Source organism: Notamacropus eugenii, chromosome 3 (genome assembly GCF_028372415.1).
Source record: "Notamacropus eugenii isolate mMacEug1 chromosome 3, mMacEug1.pri_v2, whole genome shotgun sequence".
In the NCBI taxonomy this organism is placed as follows: Eukaryota; Metazoa; Chordata; class Mammalia; order Diprotodontia; family Macropodidae; genus Notamacropus; species Notamacropus eugenii.
In genome coordinates this window covers 39939505-39958157 of record NC_092874.1, presented here as the reverse complement: position 1 = coordinate 39958157, position 18653 = coordinate 39939505, and the positions used below count along the sequence as shown (strand labels likewise).

At 44.5% G+C, this 18653-nt stretch overlaps 1 protein-coding gene across 1 annotated transcript in view; it reads left to right on the top strand.

Annotated features, from left to right (window-relative positions):
- The first annotated feature begins 1154 nt into the window (after positions 1-1154).
- MRPL3 (mitochondrial ribosomal protein L3) overlaps positions 1155-18653 on the top strand; it is a 34610-nt gene continuing 17111 nt past the window's right edge. The window contains exons 1-6 of the mRNA XM_072651323.1: positions 1155-1474; positions 3038-3222; positions 4464-4555; positions 5378-5476; positions 12300-12399; positions 17547-17607. Coding sequence (XP_072507424.1) covers positions 1182-1474; positions 3038-3222; positions 4464-4555; positions 5378-5476; positions 12300-12399; positions 17547-17607 — 830 coding nt within the window. The 5' untranslated portion in view covers positions 1155-1181. The remainder of the gene's footprint in view (positions 1475-3037; positions 3223-4463; positions 4556-5377; positions 5477-12299; positions 12400-17546; positions 17608-18653) is intronic.

Genomic DNA, 18653 nt, shown 5'->3' with positions numbered 1-18653 from the left:
AAACTTCAGGTGCATTTCCGGTTGACTCTCCCCCCTTATAGCCTTCCCAAGCCAGGATTCCCACTTATCAACTCCCAATGAACAGTGAAACACTTGCCAAATGAAAGTATTAGGAATATTGAAAGACTGTAGCTAGAATGTCAATAGAACACAGAAAATAAATTGGATGAAATAGTGTTTCAGGCAGAGATTGCCTCATCTATCCGAAACTGTTTATGTACTAGAGGTCTGCTCTCAGCATCTCAGGTGTAGAACTCATTGGCTTAGACAGAATGTGGGCTGTGAGGACAGCCTCTGGACATTAGTGGGAATTTCCCTCCCTCCCACCATTATTAAATAAACCCCCTGCCCTGCCAGGCTTCGCAGGTAATCAAACCCAAGGACATCTTTCCCTCATGAGCCTTCTCTCTCATTTTCCACAGTTCTGGGGGGGCAGGGGGAGTGAGAAAAGGGGTGGGGATGGCTCATCGATGTCTTTCCTTCTCCTTCAGTTCAGCAAACCCTCCAGGCAAGTTGTCAGGAGAGTGAGGCATTCCCTAGTGGGGTCTAAACACCGCAGATGGCAGATGCCAGAGCTGCATGACGTGGGGGGGGGGGGGGGGGTCTCTACTTCCTAAATCTACCCTCCCCGTGCCCACCCCCGCGGTCCTTAGCTCACACCACTTTCCAGCTTGAGCTCCCTGCCTCACTGACCACCTCCAGACACAGCCAGTCTCAGGGTCACCCACTTTCACTACTATTGCCCTGACGGCAGGACGGTTAGAACTAGATTGGGGGGGGAGGGGATGGCCACGCTTCCCATCGCCCCTCAGATCACACCCCGGGGTCAGAACCTCGTCCAGACGCTGGGGCAGGGGAGGAGGAGGAGGGTGTCCTGCCTCGCTGTGCCCCCAAGGCCTGGGGTCCTCGGGGTCCAGCACCGGCCCCTGTTTCCCTTAATGTTCCAATTTCCCTCGAAATAAGACAGCTCTGAGCACACAGACCGGCCCCCTCCTCGTCCTTGGGGTCACGGCCCTGGAGAGCCTGGCTGGGGGGGGCACCACGCCTACCCCCCCTTTCTACAGATGGGGAAACTGAGGCGGACCGGTGAAGTGACTGCTGGGGAGTCTGGGGCAGGCCTGTCCGACCGGAGGGCCAAGTCCCCCCACTCCCTTGTAGCCTCAGTTTGCTCATCTGTAGCAATGGGGGTGGGGAGGGTGGAGGGGCTCGGAGGTCGCCCCCAGCTCGGCCTCGAGTTCTTGGCACCGCGTGGGCGAGGAACCGCGGCTTCCGGGCGCTGTTTCCGGCCGGCCGGCTTTGTGCGCAGGACCGGAAGAGGGGCGGCCGCCGGGAGCGCCGGTTCCGGTGCTGCTCTGCCTGGAGAGAGGAAGAGGGAGCGGACGCGGCGGGAAGCTCCCCGCGCCATGGGGGGCTGGAGGCTGCTGGCCCGCGCGGCCGAGGGGCTGTGGGCCCGGGGCGGCGGCGGGGGCCGCGGGTACGTGGGGCCGGGGTGGGGCGGGGCCTGTTCAAGGTCACGCGGCCGGTCGTGCGCTCGGGGACTCCGTAAGCGCCTAATAAGTGCTGGCCGACCTGACGGTGACCGAGCGGCGGTCTGTCGGCATTTATTAAGCGCCAGTGGCGTGCGGAGCTGTGGGGAGACCGAGATAAATGGCCCGAGGGACGGGACCCGGCGAGCGCCCCCTTCACCCGGCACTGAGACTCTGGGGCCGGGTGGGGACCCCCGGGCCCCCCTCACGTTACAGTGTGATCCCCTCCGGACTGCAGCACCCAGGGGGTCTGACGGCGTGTGAGCGAGGCCTAGTGGGGGTAAATACAAGTACAGCCGTGCTCACGCAGGCCACGCGGGGCAGCCCGGGCATCTCGCGTGGGGGCAGCGGCCCCCTGCTGTGTGTGAGCTCGCGGCGCGTCTGGTGCCGAGCCATCCCCACGCCCCCACCGAGGCCTCGTCCTGGTTCGGTCCGGTAGCACCGGCCCAGGCAGCTGTTCCCTTCCAGTCTGTCCCCGCCCAGGACGCCTCCGAGAGCAGACACAGATCCCCTTCGTGCCCAGCCTGGCCCGCTGGCTGCCGTGCCCCGTGTCCCCCTCCCCCAGCACTCAGTGACGTGCCCACGGCGCCCAACACCCGTGTGCAGGAAGCTCTCAGGACGCTTCATCCTTCGCTTCTCAGTCCGGGTCCAGCCTCTTTCCAGACTGATGGCACCTTCCTTTCCCTCCCACCTCCGTGCCTTTGCCCAAGTCAGGGTGGGCAGCCTGCAGCCTCCGGGTCCCACGTGGCCCTCTGGGTCCTCGGGTGCAGCCTTTTGAACGAGTACAAGTTTAAAGAACAAATCCTTTAACAAAGGGATTTATTGTGTACAGTCTGGATTCAGTCAAGGGGCCACACCTGAGAGCCTGTGACCTTGATGCCCCTGGCTCCCCAGCTTTCTTCAGAGCCCATCCTTCGGGGAATCAGAATTATTAAAAAAGACTGGACAGATGCGTTTTGTTTATACCCTGTGCTTACTTGTCTGATCATGTGTCTCCCGCCCCCCCCACTGGGCTTCCTAACTGGTCTCCACGAGCTTGTTTGATATCTTGCTAAGGGCCTGCAGTATAATAGATTTCTTTTGTGATCTTGTGTTTGGTGCATTGAAGAACATAATTCTGAGGAGGCCGTAGGCTTCCGGGACTGCCAGGTTTGAGAACCTTTGAAACCTGGTAAAATGGAAACTGCTGGTGGGCAGAGACTCCCCTACTTTGGTATCCTTGGCCCCAGTCCCTGGCAAACGCTTTATCGTTCTTTAATCATTTGAATCAAATTGATAAGATGTGCTGGAGCTGTGAGAAATCAGGACTGCCCAAGACAAGACATCCAGTGAGCGCTTGGGTAGACCTGGCGTGCCTTTAAGGAATGCCGGGAGGGCTTCAGATTAAAAAAAGAGAGACCGAGCTGACTTTTCAGTTCATTTTACAGCTTTAGTTCCTTCTTGGGTTTTACAGTGCTCCTCTATGCCAGATTAGAGGAAATGATGTGACCTCTTTTCTCTTACATTGACAGGTCACACTTCAGCCTTCTTGTGAGAGGCACCCATGGGGCCAGTTCCACTTGGTGGCATGAACATCTGTCTGAAGAAAATTACGAGTTTCTGAAACAATTAACTGCTGAGGAGTATAAGGCCCAGACAGCCAGTAAACTGTGCCCTCTGAAAGATGAACCGTGGCCCATCCATCCTTGGGAGCCAGGTACACGTCTTATTTGTTTGAGGACTTTGCTTTTAGGCTCTGGTCACATCTTTTATGGCAGATGCACACATTTATATACTTATATTTCCATTCTTCTGGAGTAATAAAGTGTACCTGGGGATGAATAAATGATTATTTAATTGTATTTCAGGTTTGTGCTAAACTGTCTTAAACCTCTAGCCTTTCACTGAAAAGGTTCCCTACTAATAAATAATTTTTTTGAGTGACTTCTCATATTCCAGAGTTAAACTGTGTAAGGAGTAAGGGTCATTTTGCTCAGATATTAAAACCCAGGCTCAGTTTAAAAAGAAAAAAGATGACTTAAAAGAATTAAAGAAGAGGAGACCCAAGGTACTTACGTGACCCCGAGTGTCAGTGTCCCTGGGATGTTTCCGTATCCAGGGGCTGCCCTAGTGTTTGCTTCTTTAGTCTGGTAGAGTGCTTGCATTGAGTTCTTCCATGGCTTTGGTGAGCTAGGCCCTCTCTGCAGTCTCAGCTGTGCCATTTGTATTGTCCAGCGATCAGAAGGGTGAGGTGTCGCTTCTTAAGTTTGTACAGCAAATCCTCACACGTTGCGGCTGATTCGATACATCTGCTCTGACCGTTTCCCCCATCCTGGACTCTCCCAAGTGCCCCAGTCGTGGTCCTTTCTGGGACCTGAGTTCAAGAATATTCATCTAATACATTGAGAGGAGATGGACATTGCAGAGAGTAAAAGTGAGCTTAATGCTCCAAAAACAACTGTATTGGGCAGGCAGTGCCTGGTTGGTTTGTGTAAATTCCTACGCGGTTGGGTGTGGTTCCTGTGTGTCTATCACCAGTAGCTGTGTTTCATCCATGCATTGACTGTGTATATGTTTGAATAATAACTATTTGATATGCAGCTGGTGGTATAGCACACAGAGCACTGGGCCTGGAGTCAGGAAGACCTGAGTTCAAATCTAGCTTCAGGCACTTCGTAATTGTATAACCTTGGGCAAGTCACTTTGCCTGTTTGTCTCAATTTCCTCATCTGTAAAACGGGGATAATAATAGCACCTACCTCTTAGGGTTGTGAGGATCAAATGAAATAATAGTTATAAAGCACTTAGCACAGTGCCTGACACACAGTAAATACTATATAAATGCTATGTATTATTTGTGTGGAAGCCATATTATTTGGAAAGAAGAGAGATTTTAAGGTTGTGTTGCACGGTGGTGAAATCTTTGATTTTTTTTTTCTTTTTGTTTTTAATTTCTAGGTTCCTCAAGAGTTGGTCTTATTGCAGTAAAATTGGGCATGATGCCTTTATGGACCAAGGATGGTAAAAGACATGTTGTCACATTACTTCAGGTAATAAATGGAAAATAGAATAGGCCCCAATGAGTGTCAAATTAATTCTAACAATTATCAATAGACTATGTATATTGTAGCTGTTGATAAATATGATTATGTGTCAGTGTCCTATGGAAGAATAGAACATTTGGCAGGAAAGGGGAGGAGGCAGGAGCAGAGAAGACCTAGGATTTCATTAGTCGAGGGCATTCCAGTGAGGCTACACCCCAAATCAATGCAGATTAGTAGCTGCTGTGCCACTTAGAGACTTGGGGAGTTCCTTATTTCCTTAGGACAAGGACTTGCACCCAGCTCACACTTCCTGCAAGGCCAGCCTCTTCACCCCGTGTGGTAAAGAGTGAGGTGTTCTGATGAATTACGGAGATGGATCTTAATATTTCTTCTCAGATTTCTCCAGGAATCAGCATGAGGCTCCCTGATTTATATGATTCACTTTGATCTGGAACAAAAAGAACTTAACTTAGTCTAAATCAAGTCAGTGCCCGATCACATCTAATAACATGTGACTTGATTGACCCTGCTGTGCATGTTCTGGATTGACCTGATGCAGATGAGAACTTTCATCCATCCGCTAACTGTTCAAACTGAGATTGTGCTTTGCGTCTATTTGCTTCATCCCATGGGTCAGCCTCATGGCTTCTTCCAGCTCCCCAGTTCTGTGGTTATATACCAGAAGAAAGCTCTGCCTCCCTGTTAGAGACACAGTGAAAGAGGTTAGGTTTGTGCTTAATTTCGTAAACTTACGTAGCCATAGTTAATAATGCCATTTAAATAGATTTCTGCATTTTAACCTTTCGCTTACTTGTGTTTGTCTTTAAGGTACAAGACTGTCATGTCCTAAAATATACCCCAAAGGAAGAGTGTCAGAGGAATCGAGGAACTCTGATAGTAGGAGGAAAAAATGTATCACATTTTTCTGTAAGTTCCTATTTACAAAAGTAATTTGCATGAATTACTTATGAATTGTTTTGTGTCTTGAAGCTGTAATACTACAAATTATTTTTTTAGTCTGTGAGCCATTTACTTATATTTCTATGTCTTAGTCTCTTTGGAAAATCATAATATTTTCCTGAAGGAATAAATACAACTGGCAGTTATTAGATATATTTAGTAAAGAGCTTAGGGTCCTAAGAAAAATCTAATCATGAATCAAAATTTTTTTAAACTACAAGTATTCAGATAGAATGCTAATGTGACATCATTCTGAGTTTTTTAAATTTCTGTTCTAAAATTATATTACATCTCTTAATTCCTGAAAATAACCAGCTCGTCCATATTCATGTTTTTTCTTAGTTCTTAGAAAGAAAGTACATGTATTAACATCCCAATTTTGAGATATACTTTTCTTTCATTGTAAATCATTTTTAAGCAGACGATAAGCTTAGAGTATAACATGTACAACCTGCTGTAATAGCAACTGACATCTTTAATAAAGCCTAGAAAAGCAGAGGCCAAATGGGAAAATGATTCCTTTTAATTTGACTGATTCTTTGTGTGCCGTGCACAAAGCCACATAATCAGTTACGATAAATGGTGGGAGTACAAAGATAGAAATGAAATAGTGCCTGATGATAGAGAGAGAGAGATTATGTACAGGATAAATATAAGCTAAGTTTTGAGTACAGCCTCAGAAGTTGGGGCCATCAGGAAAGGTTTCATGTGAAAGGTGGTACCCAAGCAGAGTTCTGAAGGATTTTGAGCAAACAGGACTCAGGAGAGGAAAATCACTTTAGCAGTCACAGGGAGACTAGACTGGGGAGGGAAGGGGCCAGTTAGGATGTCCAGGTGGTGAGTGATGAGGCCTTGAAGTAGAGAGTGGTAGCTGTGTGAGGGGGAAGGAGTGGGGATACCAGAGAGATTGTAGATGCAGAAGCAGCAGGATTTGGCAGCTGATTGGGTGTGGAGAGTGAGAAGAGTGAGAAGTAGAGAGGTCAGTGCCAAGGTGGCACACTTGGGTATGTGGGATAACAGGGCCCTAGAGAAAAGTCATATTTTCAGAAGCAGAGAGGATGGGGGGGGGGGGGGGTGGCGGCGCAGGGAGAGAAGTTCATAAATGCTTGTCAGACTGACCTGAAGGTGCTCTTTTTTGTGACAGCAGCAAATACACATGCTTATCTCCCTCATCCTAACACAACCTTCACTTGATCTCTCCATCCCTGCTGTTCTCACCCCCTGCCTCTCCTCCACTTCTTTGACAAAGCTGTATACCCTTGGTCCCTCTGCACTCTCTCCTGTAACTCTCTTCCAGACTCTCTGTATTCTGGCTTCTGACCTAAGAATTCAACTGAAACTCCTCCCTCTGAAGGTCACTCCCAGACCTCATCCCCTTTTCTCAGTCCTCATCCTTCTTGACCTCTCTGTGGCATATGACCCTATTGGCTGCGCTGTTTTCCTCACTACTTTCTTTTTTCCAGGTATTTGTGATGCTACTTTCTTCCAGTTGTTCCTTCTCAGCCATTTTGTCCATGTTACACTCACTAACCATGGCTATCCCTCAGAAGTGTCCTGAGCCTTCTTTTCTTTTTGGCTCTGTGCTGCCTTTCTTGGTAATCTAATTAGCTTCCAAGGCTTCCGTTATCTTACATATAATTCCCAGATCTATTTACATTCCCCAAACTCTTGAGAGCTACATGCTCTCTTACCACCCAGTTGCCTTTTAGACAGCTTGAATTGGCTGACTCATAGGCATCTCAAATTCAGCATGTCAAAAATGGAGCTCAGTATCTTTTCCCAAAAAACTTTCCCCCCCCTTCCAAACTTTCTTGTTCCTATCAAGGGCACCATGGTTCTTCAGGTCCTCCAGACCCACAAACTCAGTGGCATTCTTGGCATCTCGCCTGCACTTACCCACACATCCATTCTGTTGTCAGATCTCATTTGTGCCTGTACACCAGCTCTCCTGTGTTCCATTGCTGCTGCCCAGACCTACTGCCTTGGTACAAAGCCTTCCACACTGACCCAGATGAGTGCCACAGCCTTCTGATGGAAACTTACCTGGTCTTAGGGCCTCTGGTCTCTTCCCCTGATCCTCCCTCTCCTCAGCTGCCAAGCGGATTTTTCTGAAACTTAGTTCTAATCATGTCATGCACCTTCCTCAGGTACCTCCATCTCCTCTCTATCTCTAGGATCCAGCAGCAGCTCTTGTGTTTTATATCTCGGGTTTTCATAACGTGGCCCCTCCTCCTGCTCTTCCCAGCACCCTCAGATCCAGCAGCACCAGCCTCTGCTGCTCCTGACATGAGAGTCTCCATCTCCTGCCTTAGTGTCCCTTCCTGGCTGTCCTCCTGCCTGGCATTCTCTGCCCTCTCACTTTCCTCTCTTAGCTGCCCAGTTGCTTCTTCCCCCTTCTGCTGGAGTCGTTTCCTGCTTGCCCCAGCTGCTGGGGCCTTCCTCTCTCAGATTAGCTCAGCGTGCCCCTCTGTTTTCATTGGGATGAAAGTTCTTTGAGAACAGGCACTGTTGTTTTCCCTTCTGTGGCAAGAACAGAGTATGATGGATAGCACTGGACCTGGAGTCAGGAAAACTGGAGGCCAAATCCTGCCTCAGATGCTCACTAGCTGTGTAGCCCTGGGTGAGTCACCTGTAAAATGGACATTATCATAGCACCTGCCTCCTAGCTTTGTTAGGAGATAACAGAAAGCACAGAAAGCCCTGACAGCTGCCAGCATTATTGCTGTTCCCATTATTCAGAGTGATAGGACACAGGGCTCCTGCCCTGGTTACTCAGCCATGACCTCCGACCTTGCTCCAGGGTCAGAGCCACACAGCTGCTGCCAGCTTCTGTCCTCTCTCCTTCCCCAGTACCCAGCCCTTGCCCTCGCATGCAGCCAGCAAGTCAGTTGCTCCTGGGTGCAAGTGTCCTCCTTAGTCAACACCAGATCTGCACAAGGTCAGAGGGATCGTTGAGCTAGCTGGCAGTTGGCTTCTGTTTGTGCTCCCTGCAGATTCAGGTTTTTTTGAATCAGAGGCTGCTTTTGGCTTTGGGACACAGCTATAGGTTTCGGTCCTTTGGATCCCCAAACTGGAAGGTTCTGTGTAACACCCTCCTGGGTAGAGCATGTCCCCAGCCCAAAGACCTCTGTCCATTTCTTTATGCTGACCTGGCATGGAGAAATAAATCTTGTGATTTCTCCTTGCGTTTCCCCATCATGTCTCAGTCTGGTGCTCAATCCAAACCTCTGAGGAGTATTTGGGGACAACTCTGCTTTACTGCTTTCTCCTTCTCTGCCATCTTTAACTCTCTTGTATAGAAATGTCGGTTACTTCCCCTTCCCCCCCGTTGTGGTCCTGCTACCCCTTTTAATTAACAATATTTTGAGGACTTAATGAATTCATGATTTGAAGAATCCCATAGTATTTTAAAAGCATAGTAAGATTTTTAGGGAATCTTTTTAAAAATATTAAATGTTTGTATTTTTCCAATGGGTTCCCGACCTTATGGGTGCAGTTCTTTAGACTGACAGTTGTGGGTTTTCTAGAACTACTTTTTCAATGGGTGGCCGGTCCCTCCTCTTCAACATTACAATCATGTTTGGAAATGTGTGCACTTTTTTTTAGTGTTTTATTCTTTTGCAAATGGTTTGTAATCCATATTGCTTCCAGTAGAACTTAGCAAATTAAACTAGAAATCTCTTCACTTTTGAATATTTTTTTAAATTTATTCCAGAGGTGAAGAACCAGAAGTCCAATGTGTGCTTAGAACCTCTCTAAACCAGTATTTAAATATTGTTCTGCAGAATCCTAGTATTTTTGGCTTTGTGTATATGGGTATTATGAAAGCATATCTGTGCTAGTGACATTTACTATTTTAGATGGGGAAATATAAACTGAGTTGTTAAAATATTTATTACATGTGGCAGTTTCAATATGAAATTCTGTCTTCAGCATTCCTCCATCTCCACCCCCCTGCACACACAGACACACCTTCCTTTGGTACCCCAGAAGTACTGGATCTCCATTTATGAATTCTTTCAGTACATTCCAAGCCATAGTACTACATGGCCGAATTAATTTTGGAAACTGTCCATTCATGCCAATGATAAGAACTGACTTGCCTCACGTATTTGTTAGTGAGCACTGTTGTAACAAAACACTCCCATGGAGCCATCACCTTCCTGCATTGATCTAGTTCCCAGTGCAGTCCTCGTCCTGTGGGATTCCGGCCATATTTTGGATAGCTCTTTCACAGAGGATCCCCTCAGCACGCCAGAGGCTTTCTTTGAGGCGTTTCTGTATTTTGTAGCTATTAGTAAGTCACTTGAACTGTTGGGCTGTTTTCCTTTCATTCTGTACAACCATCCAATCTCCTTTTCCGATTACATGTTGCCTCACTGATGACCCTTATGCCTCCTGGAGGGTAAGCCGCCATGTCTTCTCTGTTTTTCTCCATTGCCTTTTGAGTCACCTGCAGTTTTGCCTCCTCAGAGACCGTACGTCGTTTTTTTAATGATCCATCAGCATAGTATCACCACCTCAAGTTAAAGTTGGGAACCAGGCCAAGTAGAGACTAAAGAGGTCTTTGCCAGATAAACAGTCTTAAACATTAGAAATCACGTTACATGGATCTCAGGGAAAATAACATACCAGAGGAATGGAAAAAATCATGGGTAATCGTTGTGGTAGGGTTTGTCTCCCCCAAAACAATGTAGAGAACATCAGTAACTGGTGACCCACAGACAGGTTTCCTTATCTTTCATAAAAGTATTCACTCCATTGATTAGAAGATCCAAAAAATACAAGATCTCTATTATTTTTTTTTTGTTAATTGCAAAGACATTTGACTCAGCAGAGCAAAATATAGCCTTACACTCTCCTCCAATAAGGGGTCTATTTCTTAAGTACACACAAGTCTCTTTAATAATTGCAACCCAAGAGATATAATTTTGTTCACCAATCTTGTGGTAATTAATGTCAATTGAAGTAGAGAGCAGGAAGTTGTATGGTTTTCAAAGATACTCTTGCCCAAGGTCTAAGTAGAAGAGAAAAATCCCCTTAGATTGCAACAGAAGCCTTACTCTAATGACAGGTAATAGCGTTCCCCAGTCCTAGTCAGTATTTAAGGAATGTTCATTTTAAAATATTCTGGGTAGTCTGCTTGTATGGAAGTGATTTTTGACCTGTATAAATATTCATTTTTAATGACCTAAGCTTACTAAGGGACAGCTAGGTGGCTCAGGTGGTAGAATGCCAGGCCTGGAGTCAGGAAGACTCCACAATTCACATCTGGCCTCAGACACTAGCTGTGTGACCCTGGGCAAGTCACTTAACCCTGTTTGCCTCAGTTTCCTCATCTTTAAAATGAGCTGGAGAAAAAAATGGCAAACTCTTATTCCTGTGTCTTTGTCAAGAAAATCCAAATGGGATCAGACATGACTGAAGCGACTGAACAACAAAAATTTTAGTAAGCTTGTACATATCTGGTGTCACACGGGGCTCTTGATTCTGTGCTTTGCCCAGATACTGACCTTTGCTTTGAGGTGAGGAACTTACTTAGGAATTAGTCTAAATCATTTTCTTTATTCAGGCAAAGAAAAATGTTTGATTAGTACTGGGGGAAATGCATTATAATATGAGAGTGTAGTGACAAAAGCAGTCTCTTCAAATGACTCTTTATAATGATATGAAAATAGGTCTTCGACAATTCTTTATAAATAAAATATGCCCTTCTGCAGAGGAGGAAGAGGTCTGTTTTTTTAAAAGAACATCATCATTAGCCTACTTGCTGTTTGCCTGAGGACTACAGCATGAAATAGCCATTGAAAAATAAAAACTTAGGAGTATAAAATATTTAGGCATCTTAAAATAAATCTGTGAAGACTCTATGTGGTTTTTCTTGGGATAGGATTTTTTTTTAATCTGTGATAAATTTATGCCTATAATAAACTGAGTTCAATTACCTTTTTTGCTTACTTTTGCAACATTAGAAATACAAACTTAAGAAGTACATAGTACCTACAATTAAGGCATTAAATGGCCCCAAATTAATGTGAATCATTCATTTTAGGAGAAGAGAAGTGTTTCCACTGTAAAAAAGAGAATTGTAGGAAGCTTAGTAGGTCATGAGAAGTAATTTGGGCCAAATAGAAGACTGTCAGAGTTTCTACTAATGAAGTTAATTAGAGAGAACACCTTCAAGGGATGGTCAGTACAGTGTGTGACCATTCCTGTGTGTGGCTAAGGTGGAGTAAAGGTGTGAGATTGAGAGGGGTCAAGGAATTGGGGAGCTGGAAATCTTGAAGCCCCTTAGTGCAGAATGTGAGCCACACCTGAACTGGAGAAAGAGCAGAGAGGGGGCCATGTACAGCGCCCCCACTGTGTCCATGACTGCATCTCAGAAGAGGAGAGGTCACTGCATTAGGAGTTGATGGGAGAGTCTAAAGTGGCACCAGGGAGAGAGGTTTCCAGTTTCTCTTCCAGGCCCAATGGCTCAGGGTCTGGGGGAGAAGGTGCAGCCTGGGATGTAGCATTGTCAGGGCCAAGCCAGCTCTCAACACCTGCCTTCAAGTCCTCCTTTGACCCCTCAGCAAGTCACTGAAGTTGCCCGGGCCTCAGTTCCCTTATCTCTACAATGTGGGAGTTGTGCAAGATCACTCCTCAGGTCTCCTCTGCCTTGAGATCTGTATTCTCAAGAAGGGTAGTAGAAAAGTGGCGTTAGTATTATGGATGGCATTAACCTAGTGTGTGTTTTTACATTGAAAACTCATCTGCTTTATTTCCCTTAATGAGTACATTTTCCCCCTAGAAATCTGAGTCATTAATGAAAATGTACAGAGACGTTGGAGTGCCGCCAAAACAGAAATTCTCATCATTTCCTGTGACCGATAATGCTATAATTAAACCAGGTAACTAATTAAAGACTTAATCCTAGCACCTAGCACAGTACCTGGCACATAGTAGCATTTAGTACATTTTTGTTGATTGATTGATTGAGGTAACTGGTGGTCAGTTGTAGGGGGAGATGAAAATACCGTAAATATAATTGGTTTGATGCTGGTCATTTTGGTAAAATTGGAGCAAAGTTCAAGGTACTTAACTTTTGTTTGTATGTATAAAAAGGTTCTGATTGAATCACAAGAGACAAATTAAATCTCTACTTTTACATGAGGCATTTTGTAGCCGACTTCATTTTTAATAATAGGAAGAATACTGTCTGCAATACTGAGAGCTGCCCGTTTGGAAAAGCCATTCTAAGAAGCATTTCGTTTTTAAGGTTCATCATTTATATGTTGGGATGTTCCATTAAATGAATAGTTTGAAGGCAATTAGGCAGATTAACATTTGGCTCTGCCAGTAAGTAGCTCTGTGTCCAGTGAGGTGGAGATGAAAGAGGGGGTGTCTTAACAACTAAAAGGTGAATCAACAGACAATCAGAAGAGGCCTCTAGGTGACTCAAAATATCTTGGAAGACAGTTTGACTTCAACAAAGCTTGTTGAGAAGGAGGAGGTAGAAAAATTCTACTAAGGCTTGATAAGACCCTCCACTTTAAATCAGCATCCTTTTTAATACTCTGTGATATCAGCACAAAGGCATAGGGAAGCTCAGAAAACATGGGTGGTGAAACATAAACCAGGAGCACAAAATGAAAGATGCTGAAGATGTTTAATCAAAGCTATCAAATTCAAATAGAAAGCATTCCTGGCAAGGCTGCACGTTGACTTAGAAAACCACAAATTCACATTATCTTTGTTGCGCTGTGCTTCTATTCATTTTGTTAAACATTTCCCTATTAGTTTGACACTGTTTAGCTAGGGATGGGGAACCTGTGGCCACGTGTGGTGGTCTCCTAGGCCCTTAGGTTTGGCCTTTTGACTGAGTCCCAAGTTTTACAGAATAAATCCTTTAAGTAAGGGGACAATGTAGAATCCTCTCATTCAAGCAGAGACTTTAGAGGTATCAGACATAATGAGTTTCAGATTACATTACAAAACTAAAAGTTCATTATATTTCAACGGTCAGAAAATGACTGGTTACTGGTGCAAATCATTTCTGAGTTTTCTCTATATGGACAGATCATCAATGCGATATCAAGATACTAAATTAAAAGGAAGAATAAAATTAAGATATGCCATGCCGTTGAGGACTGCAACCTGATTATTTTTAAATGCTACTGAAGCTGAAAAAAATAGGAAATAGAATAATTTCAACACAGATGACTATTTCCTTAGAAGTTAACTATATTCAGTCCGTTGCCATAATGAAATCGAAAGACATTTAAAATCACCCGACAGTTAAAAAAAAGCAGTCCTTCTGGCAAAACTGAATAGTATGACAGCAAGTGAGTTAAAAAGATGAACTTTTTTTTTTTTCACAAAGGATGATTAAAGATTAGGTTACATACAAGATCATCGCACAATAATGAGAAATAGTAGAGAGAAGAAACACATGTGCAAAAAGCTCTCCTGCAATATCCAATTAACCTGCTCGTCCAGAAAGCATCTGCTTAAGGATGAAACCAAGATCACAATGGACTGATATCCTTACATGACTGCTTTCTTCATCATAGGCAGTAGAACAACCACATTTGCACTCTTGACTTCATTGTTCTGTGGTACCCAAGAAAATAAAAATAGGAAGCCCCTATGCACAAAGGAGGAAGTTCATACTAGAGACAACACGAATTTGAAAGTGTTGAAGGATCAAGTCTCAAGATAGAGGAAACAGGAAAATACCAACAGGGAAAGAGGGTGGACTTTGTTCTTATCAAAAAGAAAAAATGTGAAGCATTGACCCATATACCTGCTTACCACCTCAACAAAAATCTTTATTACTAATTACTAATGTACGCATATATAGAAGCCAAACCTTGAAAGTATAGAAGAATCAGAAAATTATTTTAGTGTCCAAGAGCAGACTGCAGGGTTGACTGAAAGGTACCAGTAAAGGAAGGATTTTTTAAGCACTTCCTCTGTGCAGACAGGCCTGTTGTCAATGGAGGAGACATCCCATGGGGAGAAAATTGGAAAGTCCCATGGCCTGCCAAGAGTGCCCCATCCCATGGGGCTTATTGTTGGACTATAAAGGAACATCTAATTCCTTAGAATAGAGTTCTCTGTTCAAAGGTTCTCCTCCATTAAGATGATTCTCATTGATGTGAAAATCATGTAAGATTTGTTGAAAGAGTAACAAATGGAGAATTTTGTTTTATCCTCTCTTTGATATCAAATGAGACATGAAAAAGTGAGATACTTGCTCTCCAAAGTTGTTCGTTGCTATTGGGGTGACCATCCAGCACGGAGCACAAAGCAGAGTCCAGGCAGTCCTGTTTGTCCTGATATTGTGCTAATGATTACCTCAAGCCTAGGAGCATGGCAGAGCTACATGATGAGATCCGTGATCATTCAATGAGTTCACGCTAAATGGATCCACAATAAAAACCAAGTGGGTAGAGAATGTCTGTTGCTCAGTTTCTGATTAGCAGATGGATAGACAGACCTCAGGGCTTTTCCATCAATATGAATCTCTTGAGCCCGTGCGGGTGGATGAATGGTGAACTGGGCTAACAGCTGAAAAAGCCCTAGGGGAAAACAGGCCAAATTGCCTTTGAAAAATTAGTTCTCCTGAAAACAAAAACCTGCTTTTTAAATTACAACAACCGTAACAATAACTAAAATTTAATGTTTTCAAAGCACTTTAGAAATATTTCATTTTATCCTCACCTCGCACCCTAGGTGATGGGTGCTTTTATATTTTACAGATGAGGAACCTAGCGTAGACAAAGATTAGGTAGGTGACTTGCTCAGGGTCACACAGCTCTCTGAGATCGTGCTTTGAATTCAGGTCTTCCTGACTCTAGGTCCAGCTATCTAGCTACTATAACCTGCCTACACCAAGAAAATTGTTCAAGTAATTACGTATGACCGGGAGTCATAGATTGTCATACTCTCTAAAGCTATGGCATCAGACTCAAATAGGAACCAGATTCCTGCAGGCCACAGATTGACTTAGAAAACCACAAACATTAGCTATGTTGTATTTTTATTTAATTTGTTAAATACTTCCCAGTTACATTTTAATCTGGTTCCAGCCACACTGGAAGTTTTGCCTGCTTCAAGTTTGATGTCCCTGCTCTAAAGAATTGAAATTTTAGGACCCCCAAAGAACATGGTTCCCTTCTTATATTTACCCTGTAGAATCCCTCTCTTCCCTCAGATAGCAGCTCAAGCGCCCCCTTCTTCCTAGTGTACCAGGTATACTCCCAAGTGTTTCCACATCCCGCCCACTTAGAACCCTCCCCTCAGATGACTTTGCATTTATTTGTGTTTATTCTACATACACACCTAAGCACATGAACACCACCGCAGGATGGGTCTCCCTTGTGTCCTAATTAGAATGTCAGCTTCTCAGGAGTAGTCATTATTTCGTTGTATACCCAGTGCCTGGCATACGGAAGGGACTTAGTAAAAGCATATTGATTGATTGGTGGGCACGAGTAGGTTGTAGCATATCACCAACAAAGAATGCCTGGCAGAAATGGCATAAAACGTGTCATCAAACAGACACATGGTCAGTAAAGGAGGTGGCCAACCCTGCAGGGAGAGAGGGATAACCATTGGGCAGTTGGCTTCCTCCTTTGGTATCTGCATGATGTCAGGATATCTGGAGCAAGACCCCTGGGCACATTGGGTAGGACTGCTGTCAAGGATTGGTGGAAAGGTGCAGTTGACTTCTGTTGACCTGAAAACTTGGTTAAAGAAAAGGCAACAGGCTAAATGCATGCATTTTAAGATTTAATTAATTAATCAATTCCCTATTAAAGAAAATGGTAACATAATGCATTATGGAGCCAGAAATGTTCTGGCTACCCAGTACAGAAATCTTCTGGCTTATATACATTTTGCTGTGAGAAAGGAACTCTCTTAGTTGAACAAATCATAAATTTCAGAAGACAAGACAATTAACAAAGTTGTGTCGGTTGGGCCTTGCGATTCCAGGCTGTGTAAACATATGTCTCTGTGACATACGATAAGAAAATCCCACCAGGCTTCCTGTCCTAAACGGGTACTCGAAATAGCTGACACAGGAAAGGGTAAACAAAGTTTCAATTGAAATTACAACTCAGGACATCTGTGTTTTTCCTTATCACTAAAATGCCAGGAGAAGGGTCTGGTAAGGAAGTCCAATTTGCTTGCTTAACACCAAAAGGCATTCTCTGAGTTTAACAAAGGAGACTATTAGGTCCAGGCTCTTCTTAATTCGAGCTTTGGCCCTTATTAAAGTCCAAAATTTGTATTAAATATTATCACCGCCTTGTGATATATTTCTTTGGAAACAGTATCTGAATTAATGAAATCAGAGCTAGCCAAGGCAAAAACCAGGTTCTATATGAGTACCTCTCATGATGTTAGGAACTAAAGCTCTGTAAATATTGGTGGCTAATTGGTAAGTGTGCATCAAAAATTAGATAATTCTCCTAAAAGGCAATTGTTGATTTTAAAAAATGTATAGGGTGATATTTCATATTTCATTACAAAATAAGTCTTGCTTTTTAAAATGATTCATCACAGAGTTCTTTTGAATAAATAATTTCTTTAGTATCTTTTAGATTTTATTTTTGTGCGTGTTTTCAGAAACACTTATATGAGGTATAATTCATTTCTTTTTGGGATTTGCTGGCTGCTAGGCTTTCTCTGTATAGTATGGTCAGGTCAATAAGCATTTATTAAACACTTAATGTGTAACTGGCGCAAGGAAAACAAAGACAGGTCCAGCCCTGAAGGAGCTTCATCGTAATGGGAGAAGATACAGGAGGGAGCTGAAAGGGGGTGGGGGAGGTACTTTTTGGGGGTGTGGCAGGAGAATCCAGAGAGGAGGGAAGGCCAGCTAGCTGGTGAACTTCCTCCAAATGGAGATTCCTGCAGGGTGTCACCAGTAGGATGCACAGACCCCAAAGGAGAACCAAGGCATGGTAGGACAATTTAGGTAGCATTCTGGATGTGAATTTGTTTTCCTGGTTGAGGAATCTCATGGAACGTTTTTTCCTTTATAAAGGCACACCTCTGTATGCAGCTCACTTTCGCCCTGGACAGTACGTAGATGTCACGGCCAAAACGTAAGTCCAGGGAAGGGCTCTTCTCTTTCTGCACCTGCATGGATCTAGAAGCCACTAGGGAAAGCTCACTGAAAATCTCATGCTTAAATATTAATGAACATAGATGTTTTAAAGCATTAGAATATGAAGGCCACTGGTTCCAATTAAGCCTGAAGCAAATTAAAATGGAGCTGAGGAAAAAGCATTATGGAGGAGTGGGGGATTGAGCCAGTGGAAAAATATCCTAAAATCCACCTCCATAGGCATGAAAGTCACCTCTGAAGGCGTCTGTTATTCAGAGCATTGTTTGGGTATTTTTAGTGTTAGCCTTGGGCTGCAGGGGCATCAAGGGCTACCCCCCCATCCTAGCTGGGGGATTCCTCAAGCTCCAGGCACCTTGGTTGACTCCACATTCCAGAGAATGTGTTGACCTACCTTGACTGAGGTCAGTTCCTCACTGGAGAGTTTCCTGTGCAATGAAATCACAAGTCCAGGAGAAATAACTAATTACAAATTACTATTTCTGTCTTGCTGCTCCTCTGTGACTTGTGCTGAGGCAGTTTTTATATATGTAGCCATGTGAAGGCACGGCATGAATTTCTGTACATACCTAACATACCTGTGAGCAGCAGGATCAAATTCTGATTATGCCTGTGCTCCCCAGGAGGTTAAATGGTGGGATGGCCATGGTGGGCGGGAAGGTAAGGGAATGTTGCATGTATTCCAATATGATAGCAGCGTTTTTGTGGTGGTAAGCACCCATAGACCATTGGACCTTGCCTTAAAAATGATGGGGGAGCCTAAGAGTCCAAGGTGAAGAGGTAGACCATCTCAGAAAGGACAGATGCCCTGGCAAAGGCAGAGAGCCAGGTGGGGGACAGAATGTCATATTGGGTACAACAGGTAGGTAAGGTGAGGTGGAAAGTGGGAGCAGAGCAGTATGAAAAGAGTTTGGAAAGGTAGGTAGGCACTGGGCACCAGGCTCCCCTTGGCGTAGAAATGTGAATCCCAGGGGTTGAGGAGCCTTAGATTACATAGATCAGGGGCTAATCGTGTGTCCAGGGGTG